At 49.7% G+C, this 27,407-nt stretch overlaps 1 protein-coding gene across 1 annotated transcript in view; it reads left to right on the top strand.

Moving 5' to 3' along the window:
* LOC144258017 (acid-sensing ion channel 2) overlaps positions 1-27,407 on the top strand; it is a 1,355,089-nt gene that overhangs the window by 1,307,572 nt on the left and 20,110 nt on the right. The window contains exons 5-7 of the mRNA XM_077806320.1: positions 3,896-3,952; positions 10,544-10,697; positions 12,170-12,261. Coding sequence (XP_077662446.1) covers positions 3,896-3,952; positions 10,544-10,697; positions 12,170-12,261 — 303 coding nt within the window. The remainder of the gene's footprint in view (positions 1-3,895; positions 3,953-10,543; positions 10,698-12,169; positions 12,262-27,407) is intronic.

Genomic DNA, 27,407 nt, shown 5'->3' with positions numbered 1-27,407 from the left:
CAATCAATGGGGCCACTGGATGATTGAGGGTGTGTTATTCATTTTACACGTAGCTTTGCAGACTCTAATGTGTTCTGTACAGACCTGTTCTGATTTATTCACATTTGTATGCATAAATTACACCAGAAAGGAGCACTCAAGGAAGACAAGGGAGTTGACGAGAAGACAAATTAATTCTTTGCATCGGTCTTTACTGCAGAGGATGTGAAGGAGATTCCTACATCTCAGCCATTCCTTTTAGGTGACAAATCTGAGGAACTGTCCCAGATTGCGAACTGTCAGTAGAGGTGGTTTTGTAACAAACTGATAAATTAAACAGCAATAAGTCACCAGGACCAGTTGGGATTCACCCAAGAGTTCTGAAGGAACTCAAATATGAAATTGAAGAACAACTAACTGTGGTATCTAACCTATTGCTTAAATCAGCCTCTGTAGCGCATGGCGGGAGGACAGCTAATGGAATGCCTATTTTTTAAAAAGGCTCCAGAGGCGATCCTGGCAGTTACAGGCCTGTGAGCCTGACTTCAGTACCAGGCAAATTGATAGAAACTATAGTAGAGAACAGAATTATCAAACACACAGATGAACACGATTTTTTGGGGAAGAGTCAATACAGCTTTTGTAAAGGGAAATCATGCCTCACTAATCTATTAGAATTATTTTAGCAAGTTGACAAATATGTAGACAAGGGTGATCCTGTGGATAGAGTGTACTCAGACTTTCAGAAAGCCTTTGACATGGTTCCCCACCAAGGACTCTTAAGCAAAATAAGGAGTCATGGGATAAGAGGGAAGGTCCTTTTATGGATCAGTAACTGGTTAAAAGATAGAAAATAAAGGGTAGGAACTGATCAGTTTTACAGTGGAGAGAGGTAAATAGTGGTGTCCCCCAAGGATCTGTACTGGGACCAGCGCTGTTCAATGTGTTCATAAATGATCTGGAAAAAGAAGTAAACAGATTATACAAAATTATTCAAGATAGTTAAGGCCAAAGCAGACAGTGAAGAGTTACAAAGGGATCTCACAAAACTGGGTGTCTGGGCAACAAAATGGCAGATGAAATTCAATATTGATAAATGCAAAGTAATGCACATTGGAAAATGTAATCCCAACTATACATACAGGGGTGGTGGAACAATTTGTATAGTGGGGATGCTGAGAGCCCTTGATCCAAACTGTAAACCCTGTGTATAATGGAAACCACTTCAAGCTTGGGGGTGCAGCAGCATCCCCTGCACCCTTAGTTTCAGGACCTATGTATACATAAAAAAGGATGACGTCTAAATTAGCTGTTACCACTCAAGAAAGAGATCTTGGAGTCCTCATGGATTGTTCTCTGAAAACATCCACTCAATCTGCAGCGGCAGTCAAAAAAGCAAACAGAATGTTAGGAACCATTAGGAAAGGGATAGATAATGAGATAGCAAATATTATAATGCCACTATATAAATCCATGTTACACCCATACCTTGAATACTGCATGCAGTTCTGGTCATCCCATCTCAAAAAAGACATACTAGAATTGGAAAAGGTACAGAGAAAGACAACAGAAATGATTAGGGGGTGGAACAACTTCCATAAGAGGAGAGATTAAAAAGACTGGGACTATTCAGCTTGGAAAAGAGACGACAAAGGCGGGATAGGACAGAGGTCTATAAAATCATGACTGGTGCAGAGACAGTGAATGAGGAAGTGTTATTTACTCCTTCTCATAACACAATAACTAGGGGTCACCAAATGAAATTAATAGGCAAGCAAGTTTAAAACAAACAAAAGGAAGTATTTTTTCACACAACGCACAGTCAACCTGTGGAACTCCTTGCCAGGGGATGTTGTTAAGGCCCAAAGTATTACTGGGTTCAAAAAAGAATTAGATAAGTCCAAGGAGGATAGGGCCATCAATGTTTATTAGCCAAGTTGCAGAAAAGGACCTGGGGATTACAGTGGACGAAAAGCTGGATATGAGTCAGCGGTGTGCCCTTGTTGCCAAGAAGGCCAATGGCATATTGGGCTGTATTAGTAGGAGTGTTGTCAGCAGATCGAGGGCACTGTTCAGCACTGGTGAGGCCACATCTGGAGTACTGTGTCCAGTTTTGGTCCCCCCACTACAGAAAGGATGTGGACAAATTGGAGAGTCCGGCAAAGGGCAACAAAAATGACCAGGAGGCTGGAGCACATGACTTACAAGGAGAGGCTGAGGAAACTGGGCTTGTTTTGTCTGCAGAAGAGAAGAGTGAGGGGGGATTTGATAGCAGCCTTCAACTACCTGAAGGGGGGTTCCAAAGAGGATGGAGTTTGACTGCTCTCAGTGGTGGCAGATGACAGAACAAGGAGTAATCGTCTCAAGTCGCAGTATGGGAGGTCTAGGTTGGATATTAGGAAACACTATTTCACGAGGGGGGTGGTGAAGCACAGGAATGGGTTACCTAGGGAGGTGGTGGAATCTCCATCCTTAGGGGTTTTTAAGGCCCTGCTTGACAAAGCCCTGGCTGGGATGATTTAGTTGGGGTTGGTCCTGCTTTGAGCAGGGGGTTGGACTAGATGACCTCCTGAGGTCTCTTCCAACCCTAATCTTCTATGATTCTAAGATGATCAGGAACACAACCCCATGCTCTGGCTGTCCCAAAGCCTCCAATTGCCAAAATGGGACTGAACAACAGGGGATGGAGCTCTTGAAAATTGCCCTGTTCTCTTCATTCCCTCTGAAGCATGTGGCACTGGCCACTGTTGGAAGTCAGGGTACTGGGCTAGATGGGCCAGTGATCTGAACCAGTCTGGCCGTTCTGATTTTCTTGTGGATAATGTAAAAGAGGATTCGGAAATAAAGGAGCAGAAATAAGTCTTACTCTCTTTGGGATGCATATCATTTGACTGTAGCCTCAGATGCAGACTACACTCTGGGATCAATTTATTCACCACTGAAATGCAGTCATCTCTGGGGAGCAATGCAAAAGTTGATTAAAAACTCACAGCAGCAGTGCATAATTGTTTGTCATAGGAAGTAAGGATACCATGCTCCATTGAAACTGCAAAGGGGATGTAATTACCAGCCCCCTACCCTTGTGAAAAGTGTTGTGGGGTCATGAATGACCACAAATGGTCAGGGATTTTGTTTAATGTCTCATTTCAAAGAAAGAGTGCAACACAGTGCATCTGTAACCAAGTGTCAAGTCCTAGGACCTCTGAACAGAGAGGCAGAGCTATTTCTGCTGGTTCAGCCTGATAGCCAGACCAGATGGGCCCTATTAAGTTAAATTCAGAAGTATAGAAAGGTTGAGTGTTTCTCTGCAGAAGAAGAAACTAGGGACAGTGAGGGGAAAGCCCTCTTCAGGAGAACAGCCAAGTTCTGGGGAAAGCTTAGGCTCAGGTTTAGGGTTTGTTCTGTTGTTTTTCAAGTACACAATAAGTCCCCGGTGTGTGCATGCTGTGTTAGAAGCAGGTTCAGGAATGTCACCCGCTTATAGATCCATAGCGCCACGCCACAACCTTATTTCAGTTCTGAAAAGGTGCCACTTATTTAATCAGCAACACTGCAGCTCAGAGCTCTCCCATCCAGATACTGACCGAGGCTAACCAAGCCTCACCTGTGGGAGCTGACTAGCTGGACTAGCTATGGAAACCTTTATCCGATGTTATACGTGAAACAGCAACATCAGTATGTGATCTCCAGAGAGATGCATCGCAAGTGCAGATCAGACCCTGCCTCTCACCCTACGCTGCACACTGGCTGCGTGAGCCTCTTTACCTGCACCCCTGCTCCTAGGTGATTGGCACTGCGTGTGCAGACAAAAGGCTGCCTAATGCATGCTTTCTTGCTGTAGTCACTGGCCTTCCATCATGCTCTGATTTCTGACTCCACATGTTTCCCTCTTGTCTTGTGTTTCTTTTCTGTGCAGGGGACGCTCCTTTCTGTACTCCGGAGCAGTATAAGGAATGTGCAGAACCTGCGCTGGGTTAGTACACTGGAGGGGCTCTCCGGCCCGTTAGGTCTGTTTGTGATGGCCGGCCTGGCTCTTTGCAGAGTATAATGGCTGTGTCAGATGCCCCAAAGCTGCCTGTACCCTCTTTCCCACTGGGCCAGGATTAATCTGGCAAAGGCAGCACAGGGACAATTTCTGATGATAGCCAAAATGTCATTGAATGCATGTTCCTCCAGTCCCTTTGGACCATGTTCTAACTTCATTCTGAACCCTGCATGCTTAGAGCTGAAGGTGCCAGAATAAAGGACCACATGAGCCATATTCTTACGCCTTGGGGACCCCTGGGGCAGCCACAGTTCGGAAGTGGCACATTGGGCTGCGGGGCAGGCCGAATGGAGAAAACACCCGACGGGATGGTGTAACCCCATTAACACAGAGTTACTGCTGATGTCACCCGCACCCCCCATACAACGTCCTTCCTCAGCTGGGCCCTCTGCCTTCATTTCAGGGGGCGGGAGGGGATGTTAAAGATACTGTGCAGTTTTCCCGAACGTTCCCGCTGTTGTTCCCAGGTGCTTGCAGGAGCTCTCAGCGGCACTGTGTTATTCTCCCCCGTATCCGTGTACCTGACCAAAGCTTGAGGCAGGGGCCTTCGAAGGTGAAACCCGCTACATTAGGGGCTCCCTTCTGATAGGAAAAGGGTAGGCTCTTCAAACCTCTTTGCGGAAGGGACCATCTTTCTGTTCTGTGTTTGTACCCCACCAAGCACAGTGGAGTCCTGGCACTACCTGTAGTACACCTAATAGCAATAAAAATTCACAGCACCTAGCACAATGGGGTCCTAGTCCAGAACTGGACTCCTTGGCGCTATTCCAATACAAATAAATAATAATTAATATAGATTGTGTCAGATCTGTGCTCTCTATGTTCCAGCATGCAGCCACTTCCCACTCTGGCCCAGACAGTAATAGAAGCAGCTGCTTCTTATCTTGACATTTTACTAAAAGAGCACTTCTGCCCAGCTCCTCCACAATGTTCAGCGCTGTGTAAATATTATGCCACAACTTATTAAAGGGGCCGTGGAGTACAGGGCCCCAGGGGATTTCACAACGTCTTCTCCCAATGGTAGCTGCTGTTGCTTCCCCAAGCTCTGAGACATGCCTTCTTACGAACAGATGGAAATAATTGGATAAAACTTTGTGTCCTGAAAGGGACAGAATCTTTACAGATCTCTGGTGAGATGGGAGGGTGTGTTATTCATTATTTCAGACTCTAATGTGTTCTATACCGACTTGATCTGATTTATTCACATTTGTGTGCATAAATTACACCAGAAACAAAGCAGTCCCAACCCAGAGAGAGCAGAAATCATGCCATGGGAACTAGGTCAACTGAACCCTGGGTCTCAGATACATTCTGACCCCTAGGGATTCAGATAGCTGTTGGTTTAGAGAGACTCATAACTCCAGAGCTAAGGGTATAACCAGGGTTCAGTGGCTAAGCCTCATTGTCTCTCTCTCTCTCTCTCTCTCTCTCTCAGACACACACACACACATCTATTCTCCTGTAACATTTAACGAGATCAAGCTATTCCTATGGCATCGGGGGGTGGGGGAGACTGTGTTTTTGTGCTGTTTGTACAGGCCTAGCACAATGGGGTTGTGGTCTATGATTGCGGCTCCTAGGCGTTATCACAGCACAAATAACAAAAAATGATCTTTTTTTCTGGTTCCCTTCAGTCAGCTGAGCAGTGATGACGAGGCAGAATGAAGTCTTTCCATCACTTTCTATCTTGTACCAGCTTCACGGCTTCATTCGTCTTTAAACTTTTTTTGATCTACATCCTTCTTCACCACGTCAGTCCAGTGCATCCACAGTGTTTCTCTGGTTCCTTGCCCTCTGGTTATATTACCTTGTATGGTATCCCCTCCAGGTCCAGACCACTGCAGTTGTCTTTCTTGAATCTTCTGCAACAGCTTTATTTCTTTCCCTAGCAGTTTTCTTATCTCTTCATTTTTTTATTTTCTGCAGTCTTGAAATTCTCAGTATTCCCCTCAGCCACTTCATTTCTGCTGTCAAAATCTGGCGTCATGGCTTTCCTCTGACTGCAGATTTCTGACCTATACAGCACTGTCAGTGATCTCATATATGTTGATTTTTGTTTTATTGAAATGTCATTAGCCTTCCAGATCATGCTGAGTTTTCCAAATGCATAAGTGGCTAATCCAATTCTTCTCTTTACATCATCTTCATAATTCCCTTTCTTCGCTACCAGTCCTCCAAGGAACACGCATTTCCCTACTTGTTCTAGTTCTTTGTCTCTGAGTTTGACCTTTCCGTCTTTCTCTTGTCCTCCAACTGGTGGCATTTTGATCTTCTCCAAGTTGATCTTCAACCCAGATTTTCTGCTTTCCTGGCCTACCTTGTCTGTAAATCCTCCTTGGTCAATGCTGTGTGGTCAATATCCAAGGTTATGCACTGTCCTCCCACATAACATGACTTCTCCAATTTCATATCTCAATGCTACAGCCATCACTGTGTCCAGTACCAGGTTGAACAAATCCAGGGATAGAATGCATCCTTATCTCACTTCTGTGGTTGTCCCGAACCATTCCATCAGCCTTTTTGTCTGCTCTCACCACCCTCATCAACTTGCTGTAGACATTCTCTATTACTTGCACCAATTTTTCAGGGGTGCTACACAATCTCATAACTTGCCACAAGCCTTTTGCCAAATGCTATCAAGAAGCCTATTTGAAGTCTATAAAATGGTTGTAACAGGTTTGGTTGTATACTATGTATTTCTCTGGTGTCTGTTTTATCGCAAATAACTGATCTATTGTATTTCTGGGCTAGTTCCTCTGAAAGCGCCACTTCCACATTCCCCTTCTGCAATGTCTTGGTGAATGGTTTCCCCGGCAGACTCACTACATAGTGTTTCTGAGGGTTCTCGCACTCACTCTGATCTCCTTTTTTTGTAGATCGGTACTACAATTACTTTCCCCTGTTCGCTTGGTACTTGCTCTTGTTTGTCGACCTGCTTGAGTAGCTTGTGCATTGCCTTTACCTTGGAGCAGCTCTGCAGTTACCTTGTCACTTCTCGGCGCCTTTTTGTTTTTCAAACTTTCTATTAAGATCTTAGCTTCTTCTTCTAAGAATTCCAGCATCTGCTCTCCCTCATTTGTGCTGGGACGCTTCTCCGGGGCTGTTTCGTCTTCTATGTTCTGCACATTGTACAGCTCTTCAAAGTATTTTTTCCATCACTTAGTCTTTCCTTGTTCATCCTCAATTATTTGTTCGCACTTGTCTTTACCACTGACCTCTTCAATTCATATCTCCCACTCAGTTCTCTTATCTTGTGATACAACCCACAGTTCTCTTTGCCTATTCTTCTCCTTCTTTACATTGTTCGCTTAACCCAGTTGTTTCTGTGTCTCTTCACTTTTGCTTTTATCTTTATGGTGAGCCTGTTGTACTCAGCTTTTAGACTCACATCCTCCTTTTTATTCTCCTTCAGCTTCCTATGCTTGTCACTCGGCTGCAGCGCTTCAGCTGTTATCCTCCTTGACCTTGTAATCCTAAACTTGTTCAGCCGCTCTCATAATCACATTTTTACACTGTTCCTTGTCTCTTCAAGGCTCATTTCTTCACTAGAGAGGTGATGTTTTCCCGCACATTCTTTCCTCATATCTGACTCTTTGAACTTGCCCATGTCATAGATCTCAGTTCTTGGCACTTTTCAGATTGCTCTCAGCCTCCACTTCATTGATGCCAACAGTAACATTTGATCTGGTCTGATATCAGCCACAAATGATCTGCACAACACATTTGATTTCCATCTGTGATTCACAAGCACAAAGTCTACCATGTTCTTCTTTTGCCCATTAGGTGATAGCCATGTCCACTTCCTCCCCGGCTAACTATGTGGAAATAGCATGGTCGTTGTCAGCAGATTGTTGCTTAGGCAGGAATTTAATAGCCTTTCTCCTCTCCCATTTTCTTCACCTTATCCAAATCTGCCTACTGCTCCAGTGCAGGAATTCCAGTCCTAGCCTACTTTCACATTAAAATCTCCCATCATCATAACATGTCTTGTCTTGAAACTTCTGGTATAGTTTTCTGTAGAGCGTTATAAAATGTATCACTTTCTTCCCTGGGGGCTGCTGAGGTTAGCACGTGTATTTGTATTATTGTAACTCCATGAGATTTGATTCTGAATCTCACCTTCAACATATAAGTAGATAGCAGGTTAAATGCCATAAGAGTCTGGTGTGGCTTAGGCTTTATCACCAATGCAACTCTGTCCTGGTGTCCACTGTCTTCTCTTCCCAATATCAATATCCTATGTGCATCGTGGGAGAATCCTCTTTGCCTTCCCATCTTGGTTCACATAGACCAGTGATTTCCCACTCATATCTTTTCAACTCATACATCATTACTGCATGTCCTCCAGCCTGGTATACTGTTCTTCCATTCCATGTTCCAGAAAGTCTTGTCCTTTGAGTACATCACGTAATTCCCTGTTCTACATACTGTTGTGTTTATGTCTGTTCTGATCTCATACTTTTTGCCCCTGCCTCAATGTCTGATCAGTGATCGCAGCCCTTGTTTGTCTGGGCGACAGCCAAGCTGGATACTTTTCTTTCTCTTTCCAGTCTTCATTCAATTTCTATGGTCCAGTAGTCTCCACGTGTTTGACCATGACTCCTTGGCTTTGTGGTTGACCAGTGTATCATAATCCATCTGCACCAAAGCTCTAAGCTATCCACTAGCTTTCTCCATCCCCACTCCCACCAGTGTTATACTTTGAAAGTTGTTTTGCTAGCTTCACCATAGGAGACTTGGTGTACTTGGACAGCCATATGTTCCCTTTTGCAAGTGGCTATTGCTGCTAGCTATGCTCACAAGGTTTAACATGCCAGCAGAGGCAAGGTCCCGGGGCATGGTCCCAGAGGCAAGGTCCCTGTGCTGCAGAGCACACATAGCTACTTGGAGCCACTAATGATTGACGAGTGAGTTGCTAGGACCAACTGCAAGCAAACACCCCATGTACGTGTGGCTGTTTACTATGCAGAGCTCATCCTAATCACCCCAACAAACAATAATAATAGTATTTGGGGATCATTTTAGGCTCAGAAGAGAATTTTCTTGCAGAGTTTCAGAAGTTTGGGATAAACAGTTGTGAAACAGCAGACCCTCAGAAACACTATGTAACATGCCATCTGATGTGTTCACAAAGAACCTTAACTGTGACACAGATGGGCAGATGGGCCTGCAGAGTATTTCAGCATATGCCTCATTAATTGTATGTTCTGTAGATGAATATACCCATAAGTCAGTGAGGTGAGTGTCGGAGCAGTGCATAGGGACGTGTGCTGTCTTCGAGTTAAGGTTGTTTGTGAAATGCCAAATATTTGCATGTCTGTATTGTCTTTAGCTGTGTGGCCAAGCTGTAAGGCTCATGGGAGGAATATTAATAGAAATTCCCTTAAGCTGGTCATCTCCATACTGTTTAATCTCTTGTAATTGTCATGTAACACACCCCTGACACCACCTTAGCTAAAAGCAAAGGATAGAAATAAAGGGTAACATTTTTCTAAAGCACCTAAGTGACTTAGGAGCCTAAGTCCTTTTTTAAAGAATGGCTTAGGCACTTGGGGGCCATATTTTTAAAGACATTTAGGTAACTAAAGACACCAGTAAGAGCCTAGTAGCATTTACAAAGGTGTTCAAAGGGAGTTAGGCACCTAGGCGGTTTTAAAATCCCACTAGGCACCTATCTGCATCCTTAGGCACCTAAATACCTTTAAAAATCTGTCCCTAAGGCCGTGTCTACACTACGGGAACTGTAACAGCACAGCCGTGGTGCCATAGCTACACTGCTGTAACCCCATAGCATAGACACAGCCTACAGCTATGGAAGGGGTATTTCCATTGTTGTAGAAACACAGTCTCCTCGAGTGATGGTAGCTAGGGTGACAAAAGCATTCTTCCATTGACCCAGCTGTGGCTACACAGGGGGTTGGCATAGCTTTGGAGCTCAGGGGTGTGGATTTTTCACACCCCCTGAGAGATGCCGCTATGGCAACCTACTTTTTAAGTATAGACCAAGCCTAAGTCACTTTTGAAAATGGGGCTTTTCGGTTCCTAAGCCACTTAGATGCTTTTGAAGATTTTACCCACCATCTTCAAGACCCCAATCCCTCCAGTAAGGCCTTTATCCCAACGCAGCCTCCTGGATTCCCCCAGGGTGGAGACCAAACCTGGCTGGAGATGGAAGAGCTGCATAACATTGCATATGCAGCCATTATAGAGCACCCTCTTCCTTTGTCCACCCCCAGCAAACCTGGGCTCTGGACCAATCCAGGGGAAGAGCTGTCTCAATCTCCCAGGCTGACAGGAATGGCTGCAGCAGAGGAGGGATGGATTGAATGGTTGGAAACTCTGCCTCTTCTTATCAAAGAGTTGGCTTGTTCAGCCCTTCCCTGGACAGGGAAGTCCCTTCCATCCCTTCTTTGCTTTGAATCATCAAGAAGAAAGGGCTTGTTTGAACCACCCTGCCCACCAACTCCTGTGAGCTGTTTGGGATGCTCCCTGAGACCCACTTCACCCTCCTGTTTGCAGGTTTGCTTGCTGAAAAGGACAGCAATTACTGTATCTGCAGGATGCCGTGTAACCTGACCAGATACAACAAAGAGCTCTCCATGGTGAAGATCCCCAGCAAGACTTCAGCCAAGTACCTGGAGAAGAAGTTTAACAAGTCTGAAAAATACATCTCGTAAGTGAGGGTACCGGCCCAGTGTGCCCTTTTCACAGTGGTGATGGCATAAGTGGGTGGCGTGAGCAGACAGGATGGCTGTGCTGGGGTCATGCAGCCTAGGGGCAAGGAGAGCTCAGTTCTGTTCCCAGCTGTGCTGTCACTGGGCAAATCACTGCCTCTCCCACCATTTGCCTTGTCTATGTAGTTTGTAAACTCTTCAGAGCCGGGACTGTCCCTCACAATGTGTCAGTGTAGCACCCAGCCTCTGTTGGGATTGTCATACAAGTAGTAATAAGAGGCTGCTTGCCCCAAGGATGCTGTTCACATTTCTGCAGGCATCATTAACTGAAAGCCGAAGCTCCAAAATCTTTCTGACAGGAAAGCTGAAGTTAAAGGAGAACGCGGGCACATGCAGAGTCGTTAGCTGAGCTCTGCAAAGTTGTTTTGCCTGGTGACTTGCCTAGGTCCTTGATACAAGTTTCTGCTCTGCTGAGAGCTTTCTCTGTGACCGTGGCCACGTCATTGAGCCTCTCCATGCCTCAGTTTCCCCATCTGTACAATGGGGATAACAGCCCTACCCTGCCTCCCAGCGGGGTTGTGAGAATAAATACAGTAAAGATTGTGAGGTGCTCAGATGCTACGGTCATGGGGGCCAGAAAAACACCATAGATAAATAGGTATCCTCAGCCTCATTGATTTCATGAGTGAATAGCATCTGTAAAACAGGGTTACCCTGGCCAGATAGTTTCAGGACCTAAACCCTCCTCTGCTAACACCACATTCTGGCTACATCTTCACTGCAGAAGTGAGTGTGTTTTACATGGAGCTACGGTGTAAAATTCAAGCAAAGGCAAGGCACTGGTAGCTGTTACCTGAGTGTGGCTAGTCAAGGTCAACCCTCTGCATTGGCTCCATTAGCTTTTAAATCAAGATAGCTATCGCAATGTGAAAACCACGCCTTTTACTGCAGCAAAGACATTTTTCTGTGCTGTGGGCGCAGCCCATATGAACCTGGGATCTAGAGGGTGGATGGGTGGAATTAGCAGTTTGATGCATCAGAGAAGAAATTAGACTCTCCCTCTCTCTTGCTGTGCCCATGATCAATATGGAGGCACTGGTAGTAATTCCATGTGTTAAGCGTCCTTCTGCCACCTGCCATTCTACACAGGCTCACCCCTCAGGAGAAAGATGAAATCGGGACTGGGTGTCTCTTTCTAAAAAATATGCACTTGCTCAACTGCAAGATTTGGGCTTGATGCAGGAATCTCTGGGTGAGGTTAAGCAGGAGATCAGACTGGATGGTCATGATGGCTCCTTCCGGCTTTAAAATCTCTGAATCTCAGCTTGTGTTGGTGGAGCTGCCAAGGCCTCTTCAGAGAGAGCAGCAGGGACAGCGGGAGAAGGCAAACTAGTCCCACTTCATTTCCTGTTCCAAGGCAAGTGCAGCGGCTGGGGACTGGTGTTCTGATGGCTTTGTCCTGTTTCTGCAGAGAGAATATTCTCGTGCTGGATATATTTTTTGAAGCACTCAACTATGAGACAATTGAGCAGAAGAAAGCATACGAAGTGGCAGCCTTACTTGGTAAGTGAAGATCTTATCATACAGATTTCTGCCTTTGTGTATGGGCATGGGTGGGTGGAGGGGCGTGTGTGCAGAATAGATGGCGGTGTGCAGTGGGGCGTGCAGGTTGAGTGTGCATACAGTTTGTTTTTTAATGGCCTGGGAGATGACCCAGGGGTTTTGGAGAACTGGCAAAGTAACCGCACCTGTTCTTCCATCGTGGTCTGTGAAGGGGTCCACTCACTGCATGTGCGTCTCCTTGTGGCTGGGTCTGGGAATTAGCTCTTGCCCCATCTGGTGTCCCTTTCCCATCAGTTGCTTGCACTGTGGCCCTTCTCTCTCTCCATGACTCAGGCTGCTCCCTCTTTGGCATTCGGCCCTTGGGCTAGGTCACTATGTAGTCCTTCCCCCCGCCCCCCTTCTGCCCCACCCCGCCCTTCCAGGGTAACAAAGTCCCACAAGACAAGCGATCTGGATGCCAGTTCGGGCAGTCTTCTGCTCAACTCCCAGCTTGGTGACACTTTCCCAGCAGCTGGTAGAGGAACCCAGGCCCACCTGCTACTCCAGGTTCCAGCCCAGGGACTTTGCGACTAGCAACCTAGATCTGCTCAGTCTCAGAGCCTGTTTCTGTTTTCTTGGGCTCCTTCCTACCCTCCTCTCTGTCTCCTTGCCTATCTCTGGGCTTGCCAGCAGAGCTTCCTCTGCTCCCCATAGTTACTTCACCCCTCTTGGCCTCTTGCCTGACTCTCCAGTCCAGGGCAGGACCCCAGGGTTTACTATCCCCCTGGACCTCCTCCTTGTCCCTGGCCAACTCCCTTTCCCTGTAAGGAGCAACTACAGCCCCTTCCCTGCAGTCCCCTCCTGCTCTCACTTCCTGGCTTTATCACCCTACCCTAGCATCTCCCCAAAGCTGGGCTTTGTCTGCCATTAGCCCCTAACATTAGCCCCCTGGTTCCCCTCCCAGTGCAGCATCTAAGGTTAATTGGTCCCTGCTGGCTCATATTAACCCACCCAGGGCTTGCGTGGGGTGGACACCCTCTCACGTGGCCTGAAATCCATTTCTGGCTTTCCTGCCATCGCCCAGTGGGTGAATGGCCCGGGCCTGGGAGCAAACCCTGCAGGAGAGTGGAACCAAAGCTAGTACAAGCCGTGGCCAGCAAAGGTCAGTAGGAGCCCAGTCCCTGAGGAATAGGGCACTGACCCCATCTTTGCTCCATGTAATTTCTACCTTATGCAGAGTCATCGGGACATGTGGCTGATTTAGCCCAGTGTGCTGAGTGGCACAGGGAGTTGGCAAGGCGCTGTGACACTGTTTGCTTCCAGGTGCTGGCTGCACTGTGGCCCCAGTCACTCGTGACTGGAGATTGTTACTCTCTGGGAGCCTGTGCATGACTGGCTGGGTCCCAGTCCAGTTCTTAGTGAAACCCTTGCCCAAATCTGCATTAATTGTTTGCGTGGGCAGAGAGGCCAGGACTGAATGGGAGTGAAGTGCAGTGGTGTGGGAAGCTTGCCCTGCTCCTGCCCATGCGGTGCCCATTCTGTCCAGAAATACAGGACTTCAGTCTCCAGCGCTGGCAGCCCAGTGCCTTTCACCTGGGCTGAATTCATTCCACCTTTCCCACCACCAAAGCTGTGACACTTCACTCTGTGGTACTGAGCGCATATGGGGTACCAGACAGAGCACTAGCCTGGGATTCAGGGGCCCTGGAGTCCATTTTCTGCTCTGCTGCAGAGCGCCCTGCGTGACCTTGGGCAAGTCCCTTAGTCTCACTGTGCTATACCGTGAGAATTCCTGCCCTGCTGCACAGCAGGGTAAGGTGGGCGACTGCATTGTGAGGTGCTCAGATATTGCAGTGACAGGGTCATAGATAGAAGGGAAGTGCTCTGCATTGTTGTCTCTGTTTTCTGATGCACCATATAGCTAGTTAGCTGGTGTCCAGCTATCCACCACCTGCCTCTCACCTAGCATTAGGTTATAAGGGCCTGATTTGGCACCAACACTTCTGGGCAGCTAAATTTGTCTCTTTAAATGAAGAGAGACACTCGGAGGTTAAATCTCCCAGAGGAAGAAAACAAATTGGAACTGGAGACGGGCTGCAAACTCGGATGGGGGTTGGGCTGCTGGAGAGACGGGGGAGCTTACCCACTTGAATTCACCTGTTGGGATCTGATTTCATTCCCATACCTAGGTGAATCCTTTTAATTCTGGTTACTACAGCTCCCAGTTCCTTCAATTAGAGGCTAGAGCCAGGACAGAATCAAGAGCTACAGTTCTTTTAACCCTGTCTGGCTTCTTCGAAGCAGACAGGCTGGCTGTGTGCCCCCCACCTCCAATCCCCTGTGGCTCACTGCTCGGAGCTGAAGTACAATGCCACAAAATTTGGGGCCATTGGCATCTCTGTTCAAGAGAGGCCCAGGAATAGCAGCGGGGGCTATGAGCCAGGACTGAGGTGCATTGCAGAGAATGTGGGGTGTACAGTGAGTCAGCAGCATGGGGCATTAGCAGAGCTGGGGGAGGATTGGAACAGGGATGCGGGGTTGCTGCAGGTCAGGTCCGAGTTGCGAGAGCAGAGCTGTGTGTGCGAAGCTCACGTGCCTGCATTGTGCTTAGCTCTGGCTAGGGCTTTGGGTCCCTTGCTTTAACAAGCTTTGAAGTCACCCACCATTCCAGTTTAATCCCATGGCTTTGGACGCTCTGGTCACAGGCCGCAGGGCGAGGGTGGCAGTTTTTGTCAGTGTTTCTCTGCAAACATTGAAACGGCACAGCCTGAAATCTGCTCTCTGTGTTGTTCCAGCCAGACGAGTGAGGGGAGCTGGATTGAACCAAATATTTGCTGTTGACAAACATCCTCCTGGTCTTTGCAGCCCTAATGCTAATGCATTGCCTCAGAGCCCTGCCCAAAACAGCCTGGCTGCAGTAACGCTCCCGCTGTAAGCACCCAGCTTCCCCACAGATCCTCAGGCAGTGTCTGCTGGGACCTACTCCCCCTCCCCTCACCTAGAGAGCAGAGACCTGCCCCTCCCTCACCTCTGGGCCTCACACAGAGCAGGGACCTGCCCCTCCCACGCCCCGGGCATTACGCACAGCAAGGACCTTCCCCTCCCCCACCACAGTCATCCCACAGAGCAGGGATCTGCCCCTCCCCCAGGCCTCACATCAAGCAGGGACCCACCCCTCCCCCACCCCGGGCATCTCACAGAGCAAGGATCTGCCCCCTCTCCCCCGCCACCCTTGGGCATTTCACACAGCAGGGACCTACCCCTCCCCCAATCTTGGGCATTGCACAGAGCAGCAATCTACCCCCTCCCACCCATCGGGAATAAGGGCCCATGTCACTGCAGTGACAATGGTGCACTGAATGTGGGTCACTGGCCTGGCTCCGGGCACAGGCGTGGGGTAGGGTCATCCAGAACAGCTCTCCAGCACAGGACAGCGGCTCATCTCCCCAACCCAGGACCGAGACATGGTCAGTCTGAATCTGGACTCCAGCAGGGTCTGGAGGCTCAAAGTGGGGGAAACGGGCCATGGTCCTGGCTGGCACCTGTCAGCTGCAGGAGCCAGCCCCAGTGCCCAGCCCTGCAGGAAACCCGGAGCAGAGCGAGACACCTGACATTGCTGGGGTGCTGCGAAGGGCGCCCTGAGACTGGCCCTGTCTACAGCCAGTCTCCCCGGCAGGCAGCGCTGACAGTAAAGCACTGTATTTATTGTGTTTATTACAAGCCAGAAGATGCGGGGGATGGGGGAGCCTGAAAAATGCAAGCAAGAGACCTGTCATGTCTCAAGCCCGGCAACAGTTTTTTGAAGTTGTGCCGGTAATGAGCACCATAAACCCTAATTGAAGTCGTCAGCGTTGCCTTGTGTAGGGACAGCTCCCTCTCCCGCGGAGCGTATCTGTCAGCAGGGCACTGCCGGGCCTGGGCGAGGCAGGCTGCTGAGACAGGCCTCGGTCACTGAACTCATGGGCTGGGAAGCCCACCCAGCCTTTCCCTGCTCATGGTGCCCAAGTCTGGGTCTGTCAGGGATGGGGCAAGAAGTTTTGGGACAGAGCTGGCCAGTGACAAAGGAGCAGGGGCAGAGAGCTGAGCCCTCATAGAATATCAGGGTTGGAAGGGACCTCAGGAGGTCATCTAGTCCAACCCCCAGCTCAAAGCAGAACCAATCCCCAACTTTTGCCCCAGATCCCTAAATGGCCCCCTCGAGGACTGAACTCACAACCCAGTGTTTAGCAGGCCAATGCTCAAACCACTGAGCTATCCCTCCCCTCCTCCTGAGCGCAGCGCCCCCCCCACCCCGCCCTGAGCAGTTCAGGCCTGCATGATGGCCATGGAGGTGCTTGGCCAGGGAGTCTCAGATGTCTGCATATGGCGGGTCACAGTCTAGCTCAGAGGCTGTCTCCTGGCTGTGCCTCATCCCACAGAGGGACCCTCACAGCCCATGCCACCCACCCCACTCAAGGGTCACTCACAGCCCCAGCCCCCACCCCACCCATGGTCACTCAAAGCCCGTGCCCCACCCAGGGTCATGCATGGCCTGCACCCTTTCCAGCCCCAAGGTCATGCACAACCCCTGTCCCCTCCCCACCCCGGGGTCACGCATAGCTCATGCCCCCTCCCCACTTGGGGCTCCTGCACAGCCCGCTGCCAACCAAGGGGTCACATGCAACCCACCCCACCTCCCCACCCAGGGGTCATCAGACGTTTGAACCAGCAAACCTGCCAACACTTGACACCGGCCATGGCAATATGATGGTCGTGGGTGGCCGAGGCTGGGGGGGTGGGGCTGAGGGATTCGGAATGTGGGAGAGGGCTCCAGGCTGGGGTAAGGGGTTGGGGTGCAGAAGGGGGTACGGGCTTTGTGCTGGGGGTGTGGGCTCTGGGGTGGGGCTGGGGATGAGAGGTTTTGGGTGCAGGAGGGGGCTCCAGGCTGGGGGGTGGGGCCAAGGGATTCAGAGTGTGGTTGAAAACCGGCTGCCTGCCAACCCTACGCAGGCTCCGTGTCCCATCGGGGTCACCCGTTCATTTACAGATCAGGATGGTTTTAAAGGAGGAAACCTCTTGCAGTATATTTTTTCGGAGGTGGGGGGTGCTCTGAGTCAGAGGCATTGTGCCCCCTCCCTGCACCAGGGGGGAGGAGCACACTCTGAACTGCAGTGACCATGTCCTGCTTGGGTCGGCTGGGGGCTGAGCTGGACCCCCCCTGCCTTCAGCAGAGCCTGCTCCCCTATTTTCACATGTGCCTGCTCCCCTATTTTCACCCGGCGTGAGGGGCCAGCCACAGCCCCCAGGCCTGCTCCCACGGGCCACACTGAAATCTCCGCCTTTGAGCAGGTCAAGGGCTATTCCCATCCTGGCAGGGGCTTTCCTTGGCATACCAAGCCCCCTGCCGCCCGCCTTTGTGTTTCTCCACAGTAGGTTTTCCTGCTGCTCTCCTGTTGCTTTGATGAAAGCGCAGCTTCATTTGTGTTTGTGCTGTGCCAACCTTAATCACTTACAAAGATTTTCCTGGGGCCCCGTCCATTAAATCTGTCTTCTCTCTGGCTCTCTGGAGCCACAAGGCAGGGTCGCATCTTGCTGCTCTGCGCCTAAATGAATAGTGGCTGAACACCCTTCAATTAACTCGGTGTCGGAGTCAGTCCGAGGCAGCTCGCCCCGGGCAGAATTAGGTGAAACCCCGATCGATGGTGTTGCCTCCATGCAATCGCTGAGCCACTGCGAAGAGCGGAGCCATGCTTCAAATGGGGTTTGTTGCTCACTGAACTACACAGACCCAGATAATTTCATTACGTTTGCTTGAGTTCAGTCAGAAATCACAAACAGGGCATAAAATATTCCTGGAACTGAGGGGGGGCAGCCTCTTTGATCTGAGAGGAAGAGAGAGAACCACATTCGTCTCTCCAGTGACTCGTTGTTGGAAGTGGGGTTACTCCATATTTACGCCAGCACCACTGAGATCAGTTTGGCCCTAAGTCTGCTGAAGTCAGGGGAGTTACTCTGGATTTACTCCATGGTAGTCAATGTCTGGCCCTAACTCCACTGAAACCGGGGGTGCGGGGGCAACCCTAGATCTGCCCCCCTGCAATGCCTAATAGGACTCAACAGTTCTGGAGCACCAAGCCAGGGTAACACTTCACAACCAGTGTCTAGTGGAATCAATCAAGGAATCAATTCTGAAGCACTTAGAGGAGAGGAAAGTGATCAGGAACTTTCACCAAGGGCAAGTCATGCCTGACTAATCTAATTGCCTTCTATGCCGAGATAACTGGCTCTGTGGATGAGGGGAAAGCGGTGGACGTGTTGTTCCTTGACTTTAGCAAAGCTTTTGACATGGTCTCCCACAGTATTCTTGCCAGCAAGTTAAAGAAGTATGGGCTGGATGAATGGACTGTAAGGTGGATAGAAAGCTGACTAGATTGTCGGGCTCAATGGGTAGTGATCAATGGCTCCATGTCTAGTTGGCAGCCAGTATCAAGTGGAGTGCCCCAAGGGTCGGTCCTGGGGCCGGTTCTGTTCAATATCTTCATAAATGACCTGGAGGATGGTGTGGATTGCACCCTCAGCAAGTTTGCAGATGACACTAAACTGGAAGGAGAGGTAGATACGCTGGAGGGTAGGGATAGGATACAGATGGACCTAGACAAATTGGAGGATTGGGCCAAAAGAAATCTGATGAGGTTCAACCAGGACAAGTGCAGAGTCTTGCACTTAGGATGGAAGAATCCCATGCACTGCTACAGACTAGAGACCGAATGGCTTGGCAGCAGTTCTGCAGAAAAGGACCTAGGGGTTACAGTGGACGAGAAGCTGGATATGAGTCAACAGTGTGCCCTTGTAGCCAAGAAGGCCAATGGCATTTTGGGATGTATAAGTAGGGGCATTGCCAGCAGATCGAGGGACGTGATCATTCCCCTCTATTCAACACTGGTGAGGCCTCATCTGGAGTACTGTGTCCAGTTTTGGGCCCACGCTACAAGAAGGATGTGGAAAAATTGGAAAGAGTCCAGCGGAGGGCAACAAAAATGATTAGGGGACTGGAACACATGACTTATGTTGAGAGGCTGAGGGAACTGGGAATATTTAGTCTACGGAAGAGAAGAATGAGGGGGGATTTGATAGCTGTTTTCAACTACCTGAAAGGGGGTTCCAAAGAGGATGGCTCTAGACTGTTCTCAGTGGTAGCAGATGACAGAACAAGGAGTAATGGTCTCAAGTTGCAGTGGGGGGAGATTTAGGTTGGATATTAGGAAAAACTTTTTCACTAGGAGGGTGGTGAAACATTGGAATGCGTTACCTAGGGAGGTGGTGGAATCTCCTTCCTTAGAAGTTTTTGAGGTCAGGCTTGACAAAGCCCTGGCTGGGATGATTTAATTGGGGATCGGTCCTGCTTTGAGCAGGGGGTTGAACTAGATGACCTCCTGAGGTCCCTTCCAACCCTGATATTCTATGATTCTATGATTCTATGATTCTAGTGCGTCCTGTGAGGTGGGTATGGCGATGCAGAGGGATTATTGTATTTACCACTCATTTCCAGCTGCTTCTGGAGTGGGACACAGCAGCTGTTTTCTACAGTTTCTATAGAAACCCGTTTACGACAAGAGGTGAGTGCAAGAGCTCTGGGTACTTGCTCAAGTCAGAGCTAGACCAAACGAGATCCCTGAAACCAGTAGCTGCTCCCTTACAAAGTACACGGTGGGATCTTTAAGGAGTGCTGCAGAGCTCAGTTTCACATTCCCACCAGCAGACAGCACCTGAATTAACAGCGCCGACTACTGCAGCCCCCAAAGCACTGAAGTTTCCTCGAATGTCCCCGTCAAGCTCCCTGCTGCTTATTTAGCAAGAGCTGGCAGACTCCCAGCACAGGGCGCTGTGGTGACGTGGCTGTTGGGAGCAACTGGAATTAGTGGCATTAGTGGAATTAGTAGCATGGTGAATTTTGTGGCTTTGCTCATCTCCCTCGCACTCATCTGAGGCTCCTTTTATAAACTGGAATCTCTCTTCTGTGTTGTCACACTTTTTCTAAGAAAAAAAGGAGGACTTGTGGCACCTTAGAGACTAACAAATTTATTTGAGCATAAGCTTTCGTGAGCTACAGCTCACTTCACTGGTGAGCTGTAGCTTACGAAAGCTTATGCTCAAATAAATTTGTTAGTCTCTAAGGTGCCACAAGTACTCCTTTTCTTTTTGTGGATACAGACTAACAGGCTGCTACTCTGAAAATTTTTCTAAGGGATTCCAATCCCCCCATGTCCCACCAGCCAACATGTCAGGCCAGGGATTCTCATTGCTCCTTTCCACCCGCATTCTCTCTCCTACTCCCCATCTCTCTTTGCTGATGCTGCCGCAGAGCCAGCACCCAGCATAGGCTGTCTGTTTGCTGCCCACACTTAGCATGGTACGTCCCCAGTACAGGGCCAAATCAGAGAGAGAGGGAGTAGAATCTGCTTCGATACAAAACTCCTCTGGTAAATAGCAACCATGGCAAAGTCAAATGATGCAAGCCCAGCCAGAGATGAGTGGCTCGCCGTATGTCTCCTGTGTTTGAAAAGTCCTCCTCTCTAAACATGTGTAGACCACACCCCCCATCCAATGATCCAGTGTGTATTTATGAATCCAGCTCCCATATTTCTGGGGAGGCACACGGCTCGAGTGCATCTCGTGTGCGGTTTTCAGGAGAATCTGAAAGGTCAGCATGTCACATACTGAAGCGCGAGCTGGAAAAGGTGGCAGCTCGAGAGCCGAAGGCAGGCAGCTGTGCCCTGGGAGGTCTCCATCACCCCCTGTTCAGGTTCTGTGCCAAGAACAAATGCTGAAGCCAAGCTGGCAGGTTTGACCTCTATTTCCTGAACAGAATGCACAATTTGTCACACATGCAGTGTCTTGCCTAATGAATTACCTTTGCATCCAAGCCGTGGAAGTCTCTGTTCCCAGCAGATGGGTCCCTCCCACAATCATTCTGCAAAGGGAAGAACACTGAGGCCCAAAGACAATTCAAAGAGAGACATGCTGGGATGGAGGAGAGCCCAGAAATCCTGCACAGGCAGCAGAGCGGGACGGGAGCGATGCTAGCTGGTCAGCTCAGTGTTCCAAGGTTCAGCTGTTGCATGTAAACTCCGTGGAGCAAGAGGTCTGCCAGCAGCAAAACAGAAGTGTGGGTGGCATGGTATGGGGGAGGGTGTCACTTTTGTGGAGGAGGCAGGGCTGGCCTTATGGATGGGTGCTGTGAGCAACCACCCAGGGTGCCGTGGTCAGGGGGGTGCTGTGGCCACCCCCCGCACACACACAGAGCCAGCCTAAGGCCCCTTTAACCCTGAGGGCTGGGCCCAGAGCTGGGAGGGGGAGGGCTGCGGGGTGCTACCAGCTCATGGGCTTCTACCATGAGCCAGGCTGCAGCTGCTAGTCCAGGTATGGGACTTTCTCTTCCCCAGCACAGGCTGTTCCCGCAGCCGGGTCAGACCCACCTCAGTGAACCTCTCCCAGCTGCAGGAAGCTCTGTGGCTGCTGGCTGGGAGGCCAGCTCTGAAGGCAATGCCGCCACCAGCAGCAGCACAGAAGTAAGGGTGGCAATACGGTGACCACTGCTATGATGCCCTTGCGACCTCCCCACAACCACCTTTTGGGTCGAGACCCCCACAGTTACAACACTGTGACATTGCAGATTTAAATAGCTGAAACCGTGAAATTTAAGATTATTTAAATCCTAAAACAGTGAAATTTACCAAAATGGACCGTGCATTTGGTAGGGCCCTATACATTATGTTTCATTACGTTTCCTGTGGGTAATAGGAGTGGGGGACGGCTTGTGAACTTAAAATACCCAAGTCTTGCCTACGGAGTGTGGATGCTAAAGATCACAAGAGTAGCGGTTTGGCCTGCTGCTGTACACAGGTAGTTTGCTGCGCTCAACCCCAGAGGCAGCTGCATTCCAGTGGAGTAGTAGAGGTATTGGGCAAAGGAGGGATCGCTCAGTGGTCTGAGCATTGGCCTGCTAAGCCCAGGGTTGTGAGTTCAATCCTTGAAGGGGCCATTTAGGGATATGGGGCAAAAATTGGGGAGTGGTCCTGCTTTGAGCAGGGGGTTGGACTAGATGATCTCCTGAGGTCCCTTCCAACCCTATGATTGCAGAGGCGGCTTGCACCAGGCTCCTTTTGGGCCGAAAGCTTCTGGACAAATATGAATGATTAATGTGAGTTTGATGGACTAAATGCTGCTAGCGCTGGGCAAGATCTTATCTGCTACCCATCTGTTCGAGTCTGGCATACTGGGAGGGGAAGGCACTGCCTGGGAGCTCTGCCAGGAGGGATGTCTCCCGTCATTCTGTCATGACTCTGTGATTGTCTAGAGACAGACGGGGAAATTTTGCTCCGCCAGAAGGGAAGTTACTGCACAGCAGCGGCCAGCAGCTGTCCAGAGGCAAGTTTGGAATGGGGAGTTCACAGTCCAGCAAGGGGTGTTCAGGGTACCCATCCCAGAGGAAGCTGAAAGAAGCATTCATCAGTCACAGGAGAGTAAAGGGGCTTCTCGCACTAGCGTCTGGGGCCAGAACTCCAGCCTGGTATTGCTCTGATGCCAGAACATCTGGCCTGGCCAGAATGTGGGGAGCAAGAACACGAGAGTGGAGAATGGTTCTGTCAGCTCATGGCTGAGAAATGCTATACAATAGTATGGTGAGAGGTTTGGGCCCCTGGTGTAGTGCTGAGGATGGTCAGGCTACCTGCTCTCCACAAGTCCTCACTGCAGGAGGGCAGGCTCTCCAGCCCTGAGGGCACGTTAGCTACTTTTCATAAGAAATCTCAGCATGCTCTCGCTCTATTTCTCTCAATTTGGGATCCCTGGGATGAAAGCCACTGTCTCCATGTGACTGATGGCTGCCTCTATTGCTGATGCATGTTGTAACAGTATTGTGTTTTCCTTAGAAGTCTGTACAAAGGCCTCATTCATAGGGGAAAAGGTTACTGATCTGGGCTGTACGGGCTGCATTAGTCATTCCGGTTGGCACTGGGCACTGCAGATGGCATTTTCCTCCTGACCTCACAACCAGGAGCATTTTCCTAGCATCCACTCTCAGACTTTCTTCTGCGTTCAGAGGGCTGTCCTCCTTTGTGGTCTCCATGTGATGAACTTCAGGAGGTGACTTCTCTCTGGGTTGCACAGCTTCACCTGCTCTGCATGAGGGGTTTAATGTGCAAGAATAGGCAAGGTTCCTAAATGGAAAGTGTATTTGTGCATTCAGTTCAGCATCTGTGGCTCATTCAGCCCTTGCTCAGAATGTCAGGGGGGGCCAGTCGCAGTGGGATAGTTAGTGATGATAATACTTTCTCATAAAGCACTAAATTGAAAACACTCCCTTGTCTCATACGGATCATCAAACACCCATTGTATGTGAGCTCCCTGTGGACGTGACCCTATAGCCTGCTCCCCATTGCCAGCACACCTGATCATACAACACTGTTATAAACAAGCAACAGTATGGCTGTATGGGGATGGAAAAACAACAAGCATTAGTTCCTGCTAGGCTATTAGCCAAGAGGCCAACCAAAGCTTGGCCAAAGCAATAGGTCTTACAGCGCACCATGAAGTTCACCATGGGCCATCAGGAGACAGCAGATTCCAATGCCGCAGACTCACCCACTGAGAGTTTAACCCTGGGAAATGCTACCGGCTGATCAGAGTGTTATAGCTGCAATTGCACTCCCATGAGAGGATGCTCAGACAGGAAGTAGACTTCCTATGCCATCTGGAAGCCATAGAACACAGGGGAAAAGGATTTTATTCATGATATTTCCTCATCTCCAAGAAGAAAGGAGGTGGGATCTCAGACAGCTGAAGGTCTTCATCCACCCCTTGAGGTTCAGAATGACCCTGGCCTCTGTAATCCCCTTGTTAAACACAGATGACTGGTTCACAGCTGTTGATTTAAAGGATGCTTGTGTCCACATAGACATTGACCCGGCACACAGGAGGTCCCTACAGTTTTTTGTGGGCCTAGTCCTTACCAATGCAGAGAACCCCCCTTCAGTCTCTCTATGGCACCCAGGGTATTCCTGAAGGTGTTATTGGTAGTGGCAGCTCGTCTGTATCATCAGTGTTGTCAATGTTCCCCTTCCATGGCAGCTGGCCTCTAGCAGTGAAGTCATACCAAGAAGTACGGATAACAGCCTCGCCCCTGCTCAGCTTTTAGCTGCATGCTTAGCTCCTGTGCAGATTATAGGCTTTATTAGAGCAACCCCATATTCAATCCGAGCCAAAGCATTCCTGACTAAGGACAGATTCCAGGCTACAAAGGATCGCATTGCTCAACATTGGCTGAGCCCTCAGACAATGATATGAACCTGCCTTATCCTCTTCAGTCCCATGGCCTCATGTATATATCTGACACCCTTTGCAAAACTCCATCTGTGATTCCTACAGGCGTGGCTGTGGCCAGGCTAAATGCTAAGCAAGCACAGTCTGGACAAACCAGTTTCACTCCCCCACAGGGTACGTGTGTGCAGTGAGTGGCTGTGAGGCTCTGAGCCCAGTGTAAACATTATGGCTCGGGCTGGAGCTGGGGCTCTGAAGCCTAAGTAGTGGGATGGGCTTTGCAGCCCGAGCTCTGGTCCGAGACGCAACTTAAAAGCATGGTCTATGCTGCCCCGCAAGTCGGAGTCTGTCACCCCAAGCTCAGAAGCTGCCTGCTGCTGGCTGTGCAGATGTACCCACGGAGTTCTGACTTCGCTCACCTGGGAGGCAGTGTGCCTGGGGGAGGGAGGAAGGGAAGGGGAAAAGATTGATTACACACACCTCCCAACAATGGGGGGGACATGTGTGTGAACATGTAGCACAGGGTACTCAGACCCAGTTGCACATAAACCTTCTGGACCTGCATGCAGCAGGTGAAGCCTTCACATGATTCCTACCCTTCGCTCCATCCTTGCCTGTCCAGGCCAGTTTATTACATGAACAGACATGGAGGGGCGATGTCCACCCATCTCTGCATGGAAGAGCTCTATGTCCGGACCTGGTGCACTCACCACCAGATCACCCCCTTGGCAGTACCTGGGTTTGGTTTTAGTTTGGTTTTGCACCCCCTCGGCAGCACCTCTTCCTGGGGTGCAGAACACGCTGGCAGACAGCCTCAGCAGGCATTCTTCCAACGACCACGAATGGTAAGAACAGAGCATCTTTCAGCAGTGCAGATTCCCACTGCGGGATCCCGTTGCGTCTCAAGAGAACAAGAAAAGCTCAGTGTCTGCCCCAGTGAGGCTCCAGGCCACAGTTCTGAAGGGGATGCATTTCTAGTACAGTGGTTGGAACCACTGATGTATACATTTCCCACTGTCACTCTCTTTCATCAACTCCTGGGGGAGATCAAACAAGATGGAGCATTGGTGAGCATAGTTGCTCCTTGGTGGCCAATGCAGTTCTGGTTCCCCTGCAGTCTCCAGATGTTCTCATGGGCATGTTCTGCTCTTCCCAGGCTCACTGATGTGGGACAAAGGCAAGATCCGCCCCCCAACCTTGCATCCTTCCATCTAACAATGTGGCATCTGGATGGATGGCAAACCTAGAAGGGTCATGCTCAGAGGCAGTACTATCCATCCTTGGCAGCAGCAGAAGAGACTCCAAGAGAAAATGCTACCCAGCAAAATGGAAAAGATTTCCTAGCTGGTGCCGGCATCATTGGACTTACAGAGCATGAAATACTTCAGGACATCTCCTAAACTGCTTGTCTCCTTTGCCAAATGCATAGGAGGGGAAGCTATCTCCTCAGAGAGACTTTTCAAATAGATTTCAGGTTGCATCCTAGTTGGCTACAAATTAACGATGACTCCTCCTCCACAAGTTGTGAGGGCCCACTTGACAAGATCTACACCAGTAGTCTCTCTTCCAAATGCCCCTCTTCTGATTTGCAGAGAGGCAACATGAAGCTCTGTCAATACTTTTGCAAGCTTGTACAGCGGACACATCCTTCAGCAGAGCAGTCGTCCAGTCTGTGATACTGCCGAGGTTCTCACAGCCTCCGACTCAGTGAATGCTGTTTGTGAGTCACCTCGAGTCACATACACATAGGGGCCATCGCTCAAAGAGGAAAACAAGGTTACTTTCCTTTTACAGTAACTGGAGTTCTTTGAGCTGTGTGGTCCCCATAGGTGATCTGCTTCCCATCCTCCTTCCCCTCTGCAGCTGACCCTTACCGGTTTGCAGTAGAGAAGGAACTGGAGAGACGGTCGGACCGCACAGCCTCGTATATCCATTGATCGGAGCACGAGGCGGAGAAGGGCGCCAGTGCGGACGAACACACTGCTAGTGAAAATCTTACGGTCTCAGATGCATGGAGCACACGCACACCTCGAGTGGAAGGCACATAGGGACCGTGCCTCTGGAATAACTCCAGTTACTACACAAGGTAAACAGCAGCCTTTCCCACGACATCTCCAGGCCTAAGGAATTGGATCAGAAGTAGCGTCCTGGCAATGCAAACAGAAGTAGGGAGCACATGGACAATAAAAGGATGGTCTGGGAGTCAGCTTCAGCCCCACTAACAGTGATGCGGAGGGCGACCATTTTGGAAAAGGACAAAACTTCAGAAGCTCAGAGGCAGAAATCAGAAATTCAGGGGAACCCTTTAAAAAAAGCCCAGATATCCCGGGACTCGTGATGAAATTGCAGGAATGGTTTTACGGGCAGTGGGAATGCATGAGCCTATGTTGTCTCGTCCGCTCCGAGATGGACATGGAGGGACGACTGAAGTGTCTCCTGTCATGAATGCAGAGCCCATATGGTCTCCCCGATCACTGGCTACTCCTCTGGCCAACTCAGCGCCCCTGAGGTTCAAGAGATACGCCGAAGAGAATAGACAGGCCTGAGGACTCCCAGCAAGCCACCCAACGGGCAGGACACTAGAGCCAGGAGCAATAGCGAGGAACTTAGGAGACATTACAAAAATCAGTCTCAAATAAGTATTCAAATGATTTCTTCCCCCTGAGCTTTGTCAGACATAAGCCTCGGCTACGGTGCAAGTGATTTTATTCCTACGCCCCTCCCTCTCCTTGGAGCAACCGCAAGCTGAGAGGTACCTGGCCAGGAACCAAGTGGGACTGGGGACGGATCCAGAGTCAGGTCAGTGGGCAGCTGGCTTTAGGGATGTGGTGAGTAGATTCTAGGACTCCGGGATGGGTGGGTCCAGCTCC

Source organism: Eretmochelys imbricata, chromosome 27 (genome assembly GCF_965152235.1).
Source record: "Eretmochelys imbricata isolate rEreImb1 chromosome 27, rEreImb1.hap1, whole genome shotgun sequence".
In the NCBI taxonomy this organism is placed as follows: Eukaryota; Metazoa; Chordata; order Testudines; family Cheloniidae; genus Eretmochelys; species Eretmochelys imbricata.
The sequence above is the reverse complement of the archived record's forward strand: the minus strand, read 5'-3'. Positions and strand labels throughout refer to the sequence as shown.